Here is a 15,373-nt window from a genome sequence, read left to right as displayed (position 1 = left end):
TGCACCACAGGGTCAGCTCACACACTGGTGCTCTGCTCCGATGCATGTGGCCAGCCAGAAGCCACGGAGGCAGGAGTCCCAGCCACCTCACTACGGCCAAACCCACCTTCTCAGCCCACAGGAACCAACGGACACGTCAGGGCAGCCATGGTGACCATGATGGGCAGAGATGAGAGCCCAGGCATGGGGCACACTCAGTCTGGGGCCTTACCTTCTACCACCTGATCGTACACTCTCTCTTCACAGGTGAGGATCAGATCGAACAGGTCTCTGCAGTTCTGGAACCTTTCTGGCCGAGGCTTGATCCTCTTATTTCTGTCCAACATATGTAAGATGCCATTCTGCGTATAGCTAAGTGCTAGAGTCAAGGAACTTTATAAATACTTTTATCAATCCCAGCCCAGTGCCTCAGTGTGAGCGCCGGCAGAGCCGCCAGGCCCCTCTCCAGCAGTGCATCAAAGCATTGGAGGGGTTGAGGCAGTTCTGGGGAGCAGGCCATGCCTGTCCCCAGGGTCCTGCAAAAGACAAGCCAGTGGGGGAGGTGCTCACTCTAGACCCTGCAGACTGGCCCTGAGCAGCATGTACTTGCTCCCCTCAGCCTGCCAGGCCGGCTGCAGCCCTCTGACCAATGTTCTCCAGAAAGCAGACCTGGTGTCTGCAACCTTTGCTTATCTTTCTGTAACCTGCTGCTCTGACTCCTCTTGCAGCAACTTGGTGACCATTCCCACTGAACACAAGCCCTTCAGCAGAGACAGAGTCAGTCCCCCAAGGGCTCAGTTACAGTGGTACCAATAAGATCTGGAGACCACCAAAATAGGGAACTTCAGAGAAAGAAGTGGGCAGAGGGGGAGAAGCCCAGGTCAGGTGGGAACAGAGAGTGAGGGTGGCCCCAGTCCAGAGTCCCTCAGAGCTGAGGGGATGCACAGGCCCCAGAGCAGGTGTGCAGCCACACCCCTACCCATCCCCAGTGGCCCTGTCTATACTCCGGGCCCTAGGGACAGGGTTCATCGCCCCCAAGGAACTGGGCCAAGGGCCCTCAACATGCACGCATAGCCCATGGTCTCTAAAGGTCCTTCTAGACAGCTGGGGATCAGCATCTCCTTAATCCTATTCAAGAGACACAGACTAGCTGAGGACTTCTGAGAAAACGTTTAATGGCTTTCCTAGATTTTAAATTATAACAATTTACTTAAGCTATTACTGAAAATACATTTCCCTACCTTTTTGGACAGTGAAAAGGGCTTCTAGAATATATTCAAATGGTCTAAGAGTGTTAAGTTGAAAAGACACTTGACTATTAGCTGAGAGGGCTCTGGCTCCTGGTCATCTCCCATGTGCTTGTCCTGGTGGCCGCTGCCTGCACCTCCCTGCTCCGCCCCAGTGACTGCTCCATGGTCAGGTAGCACATGGTCCTTCAAATGCTTAGCATTGAAGTCCAGGGTAAAGAATGGCTTAGGGGAGGCCAGTGTGTCAGAGCAGGATGGGCAAGAGGCAGCTCAAGCATTCAGAACAGCCTGTGATCCTGCTCCCCGCACACTGGCCAGGCAGATGAAGACTCTGGACCTCTATCATGTCCTCAGAGACAGACCTGCCATCCAGCAGAGCACAGCTCTGGGACTCACTGTAGCTCCCAGGAATCATCCTTGAGGAGGGATGGCCAGCCACCAGGCACTCCAAGGCCTCGCACAACTGTTCCTCCTCTACTTAAGCCTCAATTATTGATGTAAAGAAAAACAAATGAAACTAGGATTCATGTCATTAAGGAAAAAGTGCTTAGTTCAGGGATCAAACACTAACCTTTATTAGCGTATGAGGGATGTGGTAACAATGGCCCTTCTGGACTATTTCCTGGCAAACATCAGAGACGCAAAGCACGGGCTGGGCCAAGCAGGAAGTGCACAGCAAGGAGCCCTGGACACAAACCCACCTGTAGCTCCGAGTCACAGGGAACTGGAGCCCCACTGGAAACCTCACCAGGACAGGACAGGACCTGAAGGAACAGAGTGAGGCTGAAGCACAGCTGGTCACAGAGGGTCCCACTTCTGGAGGGAGGCCCACCTCTGCATGGGTAGAGAGGGCAGTGAGACGCTGTATCACATCATCCTGGACGGCTGCCAGCCAACTCCCAGAGGCAGGACGGTGCCTCCAGCGATGGCAGAGCAGCAGGCAAGTCTCACCTCCTGAGAAATGAGCTCCCTTGACTGGCTGGGCAACCGGCTGAACGCATAGAATGTGGCATGTGGGCACCCACTCTCCCAAGCACCCTGGCTCAAAGTGCCCCAGGATCAATCAGGGGACCTCTTCACAAAGCTCCAACCTGCAAATGAACCCCGAGATACTTCTGGAAGGCAGAGGAAATGGGGATGAATGAAGCCACTGAGATGCCGAGTGAAGTCCCACCACCTTGCCCCACTGAGTCACATGGTCTGAGGCCAAGAGGCCACCATGCACTCCCAGCTCACTCCTGTTTCGCTCACTCCTAGCCCAGGCCTTCAGAAGACACCTTTCTTTACTGTTCTCACCTGCAACAGGTGAAGGCAGCAGGTGTGTCCGTCTGCACTCCCACCCCCCCAGCTGCAAGGCCAGCACAGATGCAGGGGTGTACCTTGAGGGTGGGAGGGCCCGAGGAAGGATCACATTGACCACTCCACGGTCTTAACCATCACATAGACCCTCCAGACCGTGCCAGCACAGAGCACATGATCTTTAAAAGCTATTATGTCAACATTCGTGTGCAGGCCAAACGAAACCTAAGGGCAAGCTCACCAGATGCAGGAGGGAAGACACTGTCCCTGGAAAGAGAAGCGGGAAATGAGAAAAGACACAAGCAGCCACAATAGATCTGTCTTCTCTGCAAAGCTGAAACACAAGTCCCGTGGAGCAGAGATGGACAGGGACCTGAGGGTCGGGGGGGGGGGGGGCAGCCTGGTCGCAGGCCCCATGTCCAGGGTCAGCATACCCCAGGAGGCCAGGCTGGAGGCGCATGGAAAGGCTGTCCTTCTGGACTCGGCATCTGTCCTGCACACTTGCTCCTGTCCTGAGAGCTGAGGCATGTTAGTCTAGTTCTGATTCAGGGCAACTGTTCCAACATCAGGTTCCGCTTCAACCACAGTGTTCTTGGTACAAGAAAGAGAGGTTTAGCCAGATGTTTATCTCTACAGTGATTCCCCCAAAACATGGACTTCAGCAGCCCATCTAATGGACATGAATGCTGGGTCCTCCAGAGACAGGCCCTCACCCCAAAGGAAGCATGTGGAAGCCCGTTTCCATGCAGAGGATGCTTGGCTTGCTGTTCTGGGAGGAGGGTGTTGGAAGGGACAGAGGGAGTAAGGCTCATGCCTGTGGAGCCCACCTGCAGAACCCTGGCTCAAACCCGAGGTTTCCACAAAGGAAGTGGAGGGGAGGCAGAGGGTCAATCTAAAGGCAAACAAGCGAGATGAGCAGAAGAGCCATTTCCAGAGCAAGGAAAAGTGCTGGCAAAAATCCGAACGAGGGACCTGATGCTCACTCTCCAAGGTCATGGATTTACTGTGGAGCCACGTTGAGGCAGGATCTGCTCCCCTTGGCTCTGCCAGTCCTGGCTGGACAGAGGCACTTGCCAAGGACGGGTGAGCAGAGCTCAAGCCTCATTTCCCCACAAATGTCACAAACCAAACATAAAACAAAGCCAGGTAAGACAGGGTCGGGACAGCGAGGACAGACCAGGGTCTCTGAGTGGAAACCACCTCAGAGGGTGAGGGACACCCAGTTGAAAAGGGGCTTCAGGGCAAAGTGGCCTCACAGTTCTTGCCGATAGGGGCAGGAGCACAGGGCACCACCACCCAATGGGCCCCACGTATTCCCTCTTAGCAGCCAGGGGAAGTTGAAGCTTCACCATGGGCCAGCAGAGCCAGACAGTGGCGCACAGGGCTCCCCTCACACCCTCCATAGGGGTTAATATGCTTCTGGCGGCTTGTCAGGCCCTAGATTGACCAAATGCTGCCCACACTTCCCTAATGGAGATGCCGGGGGAACGGATATGAGGACACCCTGGAAGGTTATCAAGGTCTGCTGTTCCCAACGCCAGCCAATGCCTCATTCAGGTCTTTCCACTTTCTGACCTTGGAGGTAAACCTCAATCCTGTGTAGCTGAGGATCCCTGAGAGTGGGCCACATAGAGAACCTGTTCATCTTTTTGAATCCTATAATCTAGTTTTACTTCCAATTTTAGGCTTGATCAAACAAACTATAAGACATGGAGCAAGAATTCTTATTTGGAGATCCAGGGACTCTCTGGGGCAAGATCTTCAGAGGCTGCCTAGCTCAGGAATGCCTGAGTGTCACCCATCCTGCAGGGTGGGCCCTGGGAGCCAGTCGAGACACAGCAATGGGAGTGGGTGATTTTGAAGAGGCCGCCACCCTGCTGAGCGCAGGCCCATGGTCCTGAGATGGACAATAGCCAGCTGCACACCAGGAGGGGACTGGAGCTTCTGAAAGCCCCTCCAACCCCACCCCCGAGGCTCGAGGACAGAGCACATGAGGATCAGCACAGCCATGCTCCTGGGAAGCCCAGGGCAATCTCCCAATCCCAAATCTACCATGAGGGACAGCCCCCAATCAGGAGCCCTTCTTCCTCTTTTCTGCTGGCCTGGGGCTTCCCTCTGGATTGTGCGCCACACGTTAAGTGGGGGAGATGTCCAGGGAGCCCCCTCCATGCAGCTGGAACCTTGCAGGCTGCTCCCCTCCCCATCTCAGGGGAGTCTCCCCACCCCATCTCAGGATTATGTAGCAGGAGTCTCCCCACCCCATCTCAGGATTATGTAGCAAGAACACTTCTGCCTTCACTTCAAGTCAGGGCCAATGGAGGAGTGAACGGAGCCAGCCTGTGGCCCAGTGAGGTCTAGCATTCGGTGAACACATGGGCGGGTGCCCTCCCTGACCCCTGGGCCACACAGTATGCCCAAGATGGTCTGCTCTGAGCCCACTCAGGGGGTGCCCAGGCCCACACACAGGGCCAGACACTGCAGGGGGTCTCCAGTATCACTGATAATCTGTTTTAACAAAACCTCCAGGGTTTAGTTTAAGGCCTCATTAAAACACAAACCCAAGAACCACAGGCACTGGCCACCAGAGGTCAGGACAGGCGCACTCCTGCCACCATGGGAACCTTTCAGGTTAATTTCATGTTAAACAGCCCATGCCCCCAGACAGAACACCCAAGAACACACTGGATCCTGCAGAGGCAAGAAGTAGAAGTGGCAACAGGGAACCGCCGTGTTGCACACTCGGCACCTCCTAGAGAACACAGCCCCTGAGAGCCTGCCAGGATATGTCAACAGCACCATTTTTAGGCACAAGTGTTACTTATAGGAAAAAATAACATTAGGAAAGCAAGCCTTGAGGTTTGCATGTTCCCAGTGTGGGGAGCAGAGGCTCCCCGCGGGCACCAACCTGCAACCCCACAGTGCGAACGTTCTAAATGGCGACACAGCCCTGGGAGGCAAGGCTGTGGGCAGCAGGGGCAAACAGCGGAAACGGCAGAGCAGAGGCACCCACAGTGCACAGAACCATAGTAGCAGCCCAGTAAGTTTCGCCAGGCTAATGTGTGGGAAAGGAGACATTTGCATTTGTAATCATACTGTGCATGCCCCCAGGGCGTGCCCAAGTTGGAACATGCCCTCAAGTGGCAGCCGACACTTGCTGGCTGCTCTCGCCCTGCACACTTGGGCCGCTGCACTACAGGGCACCGATAGCCTCTCCTCCACAAGCGGTAGGTGTGGGCAGCAGTCAGCCCCTAGCCTCACTGGGGACGTTTTCGGTTCTGAGGTGTGGGGTCACTCTCAACTTGTCGGATTGATCAGCACTCAGGATGCAGAAAAATGCTGCCTCAAGTGCCTAACCTGATACTTTGCAAGTTGTGCTGCTTGGAACAGATGCTTCTGGAAAGTGCGTGCTTGCCCTGTGTGGACAGAATGCATCACACGCAGCACAGGAGCTTCTGCTCACCTCAAATTCATCTGCATGAAGCATCAGTGGACTGCAGAGCAGATTAGGCCATCCCATTTCTTCAAAGGAAACACGCCCTTTTGAACAGCGTTTGGCAGGACAATTCTTTGGATCCTTTATGCCAGCGAGGGCAGTGAGGTCAAATTTCAGGACCTGGCCTGGGGCTCTTCTTGCCTTAGCGACACCAAGGGTCTCCCTCTGGCCACTGTTAAGTCGGCTTGATGTGAACGGACGACAAGTGTCCATCATAATGCACTGTCCAGCAAAATTAGATAAAAAAACTGCATTCACTGCCCCTTCATGTGTGTTTTTAAACTTTTTTAAAAAAGATTTTATTTATTCATGAGAGACACAGAGAAAGGCAGAGACACAGGCAGAGGAAGAAGCAGGCTCCGTGCAGGGAGCCCCATGTGGGACTTGATCCCAGGTCTCCAGGATCACGCCTTAGGCTGAAGGCGGCGCCAAACTGCTGAGCCACCCGGGCTGCCCTCATGTGTTTTTAAAGTAGACTCTAGGAAAGCCTGGCTCGCTCAGCGGTTGGGCATCTCTTTGGCTCAGGGCGTGATCCCAGGGTACAAGGATCAAGTCCCACATCGGGCTCCCAGCATGGAGCTGTTTCTCCCCCTGCCTGTGTCTCTCTCATGAATAAAATCTTTATTTTTATTTTTTTTTATGAATAAAATCTTTAAAAAAAATAGTAGACTCTACACCCAACATGGGGTTCTAAGTCTCCACCCCAAGATCTAGAGTCACATGCTCTACTTACTGAGCTACCCAGGCGCCCCACCCCCCTCCTTAATCTTGGTTTAGGACACACACCTACCCCCATCTGTTCAATTTTATAAAACTTTCAACCTCAGGGGCCTGGGTGGCTCAGCTGGTGAAGCGTCTGCCTTCAGCTCAGGTTATGGTCCCAGGGTCCTGGGATAGAGTCCTGCATCCAGCTCCCTGCTCAGTGGCGAGTCTGCTTCTCCCTCTGTCACTCCCTCCCTGCTTGTGCTCTCTCTCAAATAAATAAAAAAACTTAAGAAAAAAATTTAACCTCAAAACAAAAAGCTGAGACTGAATATGAATTTTAGTGAAACTTACTTTCTGAAATTTTAAGATTTAAAGTTATGAATTCATCTGCAACATGTCTTGCCTTTTCTTTTTTTCAACATGTCTTTTCTACATAAATGGTTCAAAACTGGACTAAATCCCAAGCATCACGTGGAGAGGAAGACTGAGCCCAGCAGGATGGACATACACCGACTGCACTGCTGCTCTCTGGAAAGTGCCTGCCATCCGCGTGGACAGAATGCGTGGCAACACGCAGAGCTCTGCTGTCAGAGAATGGTTTGCAACTCCCCTAATGCCTGATATTACTGCAACTGAGTAGGAAGAAAAAAATAAAACGACTCCTCTTCCTCAGAAATTCTAGTTACTTAGTGATTTAAAGAAAAATAGTTGTCATCACAAAATTGAAGAATCTTAAAGAAAAAAAGGTAAGCCAAAAGCAGGAACAGGACACAGTAACGAGACAAAGCCTAGGTTGGTCCTTGAGCTGAAACTGGCCCTGCCTGACTCTGCCAACATCCTCCCCTGCCCCTTGCGCAGCTTCCACACTGTCCAAATGATGCATTTTGTGCAACAAACCTGTCTGCCTCAGAGGGAAGAATCGGCCCAAACAAGGAGCCAATGGTCACTGGAAACCAACCCACCTGCCCCCAGCAGGACTGCTCATGGGGACCAGCAGGAGTAGCCGGACCCACTGGCCGCTAAGGACACAGACGGGGGGGCGGAACCTGCGGCCAACACCACGAGGCTCAGCGAGGTTCCCTGTCTGCTGGAAATCCTGTGTCCAGAACTGCATGCATGAAATGTGGCCGGGGGGGGGGGGGAGCTCTTCCTCATAAAGACCTGGAAATCTTCCTCTTGGGGGAAACGGTGATGCCCCATGTGCCCTGAGTGGGGCAGGAACCAGGCCCTCCCTGAAGGTGCTGACAGTTCTGTCAACTCTACAGGACATGTGTCCTCACAGGCACTCTGATGAAGCCCCTTGTTTTATGGGTTACACACCCACTGGGAGCCACACTTGGACACATGGCCGGGAGCATCTGCTGGCGACACAGCTGGGGCAGGGTGATGCCCTGATGTGGCACCTATGCTCCAAACTCCCATAGTCAGTACCAAGGGAGACACAGCTAGACCAGTGTCTCTACTCGGGACTCTCTCTATGGGCACTCCACCCCCAAGGTTGGTGGGACTGTGGAGACCCCTGGAACCCCAGATCCTTATCTCCTGCTCAGCTTGGTGTCTCCCTGGAGCCCTCCTACTCAACCCACTCCTTGCCCCCTGCATGTCCATCCTGGACAGGCTCCCTGGCCCTGGGAAGAGGACACATTCCCACATGCCCATCAAGCTCACCTCCATCAGAGCTCATGGCAGCTCACCTGGATTCCCACCATCCAGTGCTGGCAATGTGCATAGGCTGGCACCAACTCCGAGTTTCCATTCAGGGCAGAGAGGCCAAAGGAGACTGCACATGTGACTCCCTGAGAAGCAGGCCAAGTGCTACCATGCAGAGGACAAAGAGGAAGGCCCAAGTAAAGGAATTCAGACCACCCCTAACCCACAGGGCCACAGGAGACACCATTCAGCCCACATTTTCAGGGAAAAGCACTAAAAAGCATTTTGGAAGCAAGGTTTCTTACAGCTGCTCTTAAGCTAGCAAGCTGTAGGCTGGAGTGACGCACAGCGGCCTCATTACAGCCCCCAGGGTCTCGTGCTCCACAGGTGTCACAGTGGCCAACCGCACCGAGTAGCTCTGACTGTCCCCCTTCCTTCCTGTCCTGAGAGGAAAACAACACCTGGAGTCTGAGCCTGGTGCTTCAGGGAGTTCACAGGCTTGGGGCCAATCTGGGGCCATTGAAGGTCTTCACAACAATACAAACACAGCCCATCAGGCATCACAGGGAGGACTGGTACGCGGGAGCCTGACAGAGCCCTTGGCACACTTTGGGGAGACTGAGAACAGCAAACAGCAAATGGCTTTAAGCCTGGGATCTTCTGAAAGGGCTATGGGGACAGCTGGAATCCTGGAAATCCTGGAACCACGCCTTGAGAACCACTACATAAAAAGCTTTCAAGCTAGGACTTCTTTACATATATTAAGAAATAAATTCATTTTGGAAATCAAAGTAGTTTTTGCAAAGCACGCAGGTTGCACACACAAGAACCCAGGAACTCCTGGAGGAAATTTCAGGTAGCTCCTGAGCCACTGGAGCCCAAGCCAACTGTTTCCCCAATATGAGGCTTGGCAGCCAGGAGTCCTGGCCCGTCTACAACACCCTCTTCGCACTACCCTTGAGGTTATTAGGCAAAATGAAACCACCAGCATGATTCACGTCATGTAGCCCACTTTCAAAACGCCTGGTGTCAGCATCTCACCTACCGTGGGCTGGGAAGACCAGGTGTATTCCTGGCCCTGGGCAAGTTCTGGAAGCAGTGGGCGAGGTCAGTGTGGCTCTGTTACACCTAGATGCACCAGTCCCCCCTGGCAGCTACCCCAACCAATCGTCTCTTTTCAACATCTGGCATCTCCCTAGATGAGACACAGTGGCGGTTCTTCTGCCTCCTCTGTAGTATCTTAAGGCCATGATTTATATTTTAGGCACAAGTGCTTTTCTAAAACCTGAAAGCTTAAATATCAGCAACACTAAATCGGTTTCTCTAGAAATCAGTATTTGGCTTAGGGATATACTCATTTGTTAAACAGATACTACTTTCAAAAGCTTCTAAAAACATAGCTGCCAACTGACATGAAATTAGATAAGGTCCAATACAGCAGAAGTGAAGAGCGCCCCAGCGTGGTGAGCCAGATGGGCAGCCAGGGACCACAGGCAAGGTGAGCAGGCCAGGATGTGGCTAACAGAGCAGAACCTGAACCCACAGAGGCAGGTCAAAAAGCACAGGCATGAGCAGAGCTGTGGGGACCCAGCGGCCAGGCACAGAAGGGGAAGGCATGCTGAGCTTGAAACAAAAGCCTCCCCCCAGGGGCCCCAACGAAAGAAAAAGCCTAGTAGCCCCACAGCAGAACTGGCCTCAGGGAGGACAGGCTCCCCTTGAGCTTCTGTGTCCACTGGCCTGGATCCAGGACAGAGGTCAGTAAGCTGTGGGGACCTACAATCGTAGAAATTATTTTTATTTTCAGCTTTTACTGCAACACAAGAAAATGCGCACAGAGAATTGGTCTATAGCTGGAAAACATCGAGGTGAGGGGCGCCCCCTACAGGTGAAAAATCCAAGTATGACTGACTCCAAAACCTCACGGAGATCAAAGGTCCACTAACAGTTTGTATATGTCATATACTGTATTGTTGGAATAAAGTTAAGCTACAGAAAAAAAAATGTTAAGGAAATCAAGAGGAAGAGACAAAGCATTTACAGCACTGGACTGGATCATCAAGAAAATCTGTGTATCAGTGATCCATGTCACTCAGGGTCACTTGCACACAAACATTAACCCAAGGCCTAAAGTGTGAGAGGATGAAAATGAGTGTGTGGTTTAAAGAAAGCCCAACTGCTAAGGTTAGGACAATAGCTGGAGAGAAATCAGACACGTCTGCTGGATACAGGCTCACACCAAGTGTCTCCTAATTATGTGGACAAAGGACCCAGGAAATGTTAATCCTACCTGTGTTTCCAATCAGTTTAGGGAGCAACCGGTCACCCGTATTAAAAATGTTGGGATCCCTGGGTGGCGCAGCGGTTTAGTGTCTGCCTTTGGCCCAGGGCACCATCCTGGAGACCCGGGATCGAATCCCACGTCAGGCTCCCGGTGCATGGAGCCTGCTTCTCCCTCTGCCTATGTCTCTGCCTCTCTCTCTCTCTCTCTGTGACTATCATAAATAAATTAAAAAAATAAAAAAAAATGTCACTGGGGATGCATGGGTGGCTTAGGTGGTTGAGCTTCTGCCTTCGGCTCCTGATCTTAAGAGTCCTGGGATGGGGTCCCGCATTGGACTCCTTGCAGGGAGCCTGCTTTTTCCGTCTCTGACTCTGTGTCTCTCATGAATAAATAAATAAAAATTTAAAAAATAAATTAAAAAAAAGTCACTGACGATTAGAACTGCACATTTACCTGATTTTTAGACAAGTGATTTTAAGTGCCTTTGTAGTTCACAAAGTGGTCATCTCCTGAGAGGTTTGAAGTGGGCATCTAACTTGAACTTCTAAGACCCCATCGTGCCTCCTGTAGACACTGTAGCCCTCACCCCAGAGACACCCCACAGAGCTCCATGATCTGGGCATGAGGCCCCACCCCAGCCACTCTGACAGGTAGAAGGAACTGTACTGTCGTTCCAGTGAGGGTCCTCAGGCAAGCTGGTGGTTCAGCTGCAGACTCCGTTCACTAAGTGATGGAGAGCCTGGGGCAGCTCCAGCCCAGCACACAGCTCCATAGGTAAAGGACAAAACCTGGAAGCCTCCACCACTTTACCCTGGGAGCTTCGCTAAAGCCCACAGGGCAAAACACTAAGTTTAAGGCTGCTTTGTATTCAAAACAACTTCAAGGCAAAGGAAGAAAAAAGTTAAGGTTAAGAGAAAAAAATTATATTTAAAAATAGACAGTGTGGGGGCGCCTGGGTGGCTCAGATGGTTAGGAGTCTGCCTTCAGCTCAGGTCATGATCTTCAGGTCCTGGGATCAAGTCCCGCATCAGGCTCCCAGCTCAGCAGGGAGTCTGCTTCTCCCTCTCCCTGCTGCTCCCTCTCCAATGAATAAATCAAAAAATCTTAAAAAACAAAACAAAACCGGTTTGATCCTCGCGAAAGCCAAAACATGGGCGAGCCCTGCAAACATGATGGGAGAATCCCGCTCCAGAAGACCATATGTTGCAGGACTCCATGTATAGAAATGTTTGGGAGAGGTAAACCCTGAGACAGAAGGTATACCAGGGGTTGCCAGGGTACAGGGGGTCATGGGGGGATGCATGACAATGTCCTAAAATCTGGGTGGGGGGGATGGGGTAACTGGGTGACAGGCATTAAGGAGGGCATATGGTGGGATGAACACTGGGTGTCTTATACACTGATGAATCACTGACATCTACCTCTGAAACTAATGATACACTATGTTAATTAACTGAATTTTTTTTAAAAAGTGGACAGGGACACCTGGGTGGTTTAGTGGTTGTGCATCTCCCTTTGGCTCAGGCTGTGATCCCAGGGTCCTAGGATCAAGTCCCCCCATCGGGGTCCCCACAGGGAGTCTGCTTCTCCCTCTGCCTGTGTCTCTGCCTCTCTCTCTCAAGTAAATAAAATCTTTAGAAAAAAATTAGGGGCAGCCCGGGTGGCTCAGTGGTTTAGCGCCGCCTTCAGCCCAGGGTCTGATCCTGGAGACCAGGGATTGAGTCCTGCATCGGGCTCTCTGCATGGAGCCTGCTTCTCCCTCTGCCTGTGTCTCTGCCTCTCTCTCTGTGTGTGTCTCTACTAAATAAAAAATCTTAAAAAAAAAAAAAAAAAGATTAAAAAAAAAGATAGAAAACAATTTTTAAAATTTTTTTAAGGGATCCCTGGGTGGCGCAGCGGTTTAGCGCCTGCCTTTGGCCCAGGGCGCGATCCTGGAGACCCGGGATCGAATCCCACATCAGGCTCCCGGTGCATGGAGCCTGCTTCTCCCTCTGCCTGTGTCTCTGCCTCTCTCTCTCTCTCTCTCTCTCTCTCTCTCTCTCTCTATCATAAATAAATAATAAAAAAAAAATTTTAAAATAAAATTGTAAAATGTCTTAAAAATCTACCATAGACATGGCTGCACAACCCTGTAAAATACACTAGCGCCCACAGTGCACTTTGCCTGCTCCACAGATTCCCCCCAACACTGCTCTTCTGTATAAAACAAACAGTTCCCCTCATCAGACATTTCTGTTTGTCTGGAGAGTCAGGTGAACTTGGATCCCCTATACTACTGGTAGATAATCCTCACAGGGAACTGGAAACCAGCCCAGTCTAGCTTCACTAACTGGTTTAGGGTTAGTTTAACACAGTTTCCATCCCAACTAGCATCCCTGGCTCCCAGACCTCCCAGGGGCAGGTTCTGCAGGGACCACAGACCTGTGCTTGGCCACTCAAGTGTCACCTGTCAAGAATCTGAAGCAGGAGGCCCACCGTGCCCGCAGACAGAAAACCACCTACAAAGAGCCAAATATTTTAAGAAATAACGTGCTTTTACACGAATAGGACCACTGGCCAAAACTTACTAAAGCTTAATAACCTCAGTGTCCCTTCAGCATCCTAGTTCCTGACTCAGCCCCAGGAGTGCTTCTCCCCACCGCACCCCCCATCACTCAGCCTCACCGTCAGGCTCCGCCAACCAGGTGCAACTAGTTTCCTCCTGCCATGTCACTCTCTCCCTTAAAAAGTAGAACATTTAGTGAATGTGCTTTATCTGCAGTTTATACCCTAAAATACTTTTCTAGCTTTCCACTTCAGGTTATAACCGTCACTTCCACAAAAGCCCTGGTATTCTAGCTTACAGACTTGGCTTTTTGCACATATCTGCTTGTATCTTATGCCAACTCAGAAGCAACCAAAACGCCAGGCCTCCCAGCAGCTGGATATGTGCCCCCAGCTAGTCAAGTATTCCCCTCCTGTGTTCTCAGGGCACCTCCAACACCAGACATGTGACCCCCAACACACAGCTGATCCTCCTCCACCACCTCCTACCTCTGCTCCCCTCATACATGAAAGACTTGTGCCTCTGTCCCCAGAGTCTTGCCAGTGTGCACCGTGACACGCCTTCCTGGAGCAGATGACCCTTCTTTACTGGCCCAGGGCTGTAGTTAGGTGAGCTAAGCACCAAGCACAGCACCTTTCCTAGAAGACAGATATTCCACCCAAGTGAAGTCAATAAACCAAAAAAGGAGTTTCTCCCAGAGCCTTGCAAGGTACAATCAAAAGGGGAGATCTAAAGTTGACCTTCCTACATAGGGTCTCAGGAGGTAAATACTGCTGGTGACAGTAGGAACAGCTATGTCCCCCCAACCACCACACCTTCCCCACAATGCAGCAAAGGCACACACGTGTGGCTATCTTCTGGACTGGATGCTTCGTGGAGAGACCATGCATCTGTACAAAGTCAGCCCACAAAGGAAATTCTGAATTCTGAGCAGCTGGACTCTGCTCCTTCATTCAGAACTGCTAAGACCTACACATCAACCCTCCTACTCCAAATCCTTTTTCCAGTCTCTTTAAAATGTGGTTAAGTGCTGCCCTCTCCTAGAAACAGAAAGATCAGTCAGCTCCAACGTCAGAAAGCCTAATTTCTAATAAATATGGGAGTATGAACAAGTGTGTTATTTTTCATTTCTCTCATTGAGTACAAGAGTTTAAAAATGAATGGTGCTGGCTGAATAAGAATCTTCAAAGACAGATGAGGTCTCAAGATAAGCTTAACAATACATGGAGAATTCATACCAAGCTAGAAAAACTCAGAGTTAAGGTCACAGGTTTCTCCAGGATAAGAGGGCTTGTGGTCAACACAAAGAAGAATTTCAGGGAGAGAAGCCTGAGACACTGCCTCTAGGTGAGCCAGAGTACAGCCTTCCTTCTTGGCCCAAGGATGTGAGCAGCACATGGCCCTGCAATGCAGAGACCAGAGCACAGCTCAACAGAAATACTTAGGGTCTTCTCCCCAGTACAGGCTCTGCAGCTTCTGAGAAAGGAGGCACACAGGACTTCCCAGGAGAACCTCGGATCTGCCTCCTAGACTCCTGGGCGCAGTGCACCACAGGTGACCCACCACCCACAGCAATCTGCAGCCAGCCCCACACGTTTGGCTATGGCATCTGCACCTCAATGCCCTTGACAATTAATGGTAGATGAGGGAGAACACAGGGGTAACTGTCAGGGTCCACTTTTATACTTTGCTTGAAATGGCCTTTGGGGCCACACTCCCAGCTAAGTAATCTACAGATTTACAGAAAACATTTGTAGTTTATTAAAAATTACAAAAGCACCAACATGAAGGCAGAGTTATCTCTCCAGTGTTTATATTCCTTTTGCTTGGCGTATGTTTGGGCTCCATCCCGAGAACTAGAAATCCCTCACTGTAACAGGGAAGGCCCAAGAGTTTTAAAGCAGCACAGATGATCATGAAGTGTCCTGGTCAAAGGCCAGGCAACAATGATCTTAACCACTGTATAGCCGGACGTCATTCTCATAAACATCTCTTTAAAAAATACCTTTCTTGGGGCACCTGGGTGGTGCATTTAAGTGTCCGACTCTTGGGTTTGAGCTCAGGTCGTCATCTTAGGGCTGTGAGATTGAGCCCTGTGTTGGGCTCTACACTCAGCATGGAGTCGGCTTGGGATTCTCTCTCCTTCTCCCTCTGCCCCTCCCGCTTGTGAGCTC

General features: G+C 51.2%; 1 protein-coding gene across 1 annotated transcript in view; it reads right to left on the bottom strand.

Annotated features, from left to right (window-relative positions):
• Nucleotides 1–15,373, bottom strand: part of SSU72 (SSU72 homolog, RNA polymerase II CTD phosphatase) — a 29,758-nt gene that overhangs the window by 2,325 nt on the left and 12,060 nt on the right. Inside the window, exon 3 of the mRNA XM_055306850.1 lies at nt 212–351. Coding sequence (XP_055162825.1) covers nt 212–351 — 140 coding nt within the window. The remainder of the gene's footprint in view (nt 1–211; nt 352–15,373) is intronic.

The sequence above is a fragment of the Nyctereutes procyonoides genome, unplaced genomic scaffold (genome assembly GCF_905146905.1).
Source record: "Nyctereutes procyonoides isolate TBG_1078 unplaced genomic scaffold, NYPRO_anot_genome, whole genome shotgun sequence".
Classification (NCBI taxonomy): Eukaryota; Metazoa; Chordata; class Mammalia; order Carnivora; family Canidae; genus Nyctereutes; species Nyctereutes procyonoides.
Note: the sequence above shows the minus strand (reverse complement) of the source record. Positions and strands in the feature narration are given on the sequence as shown.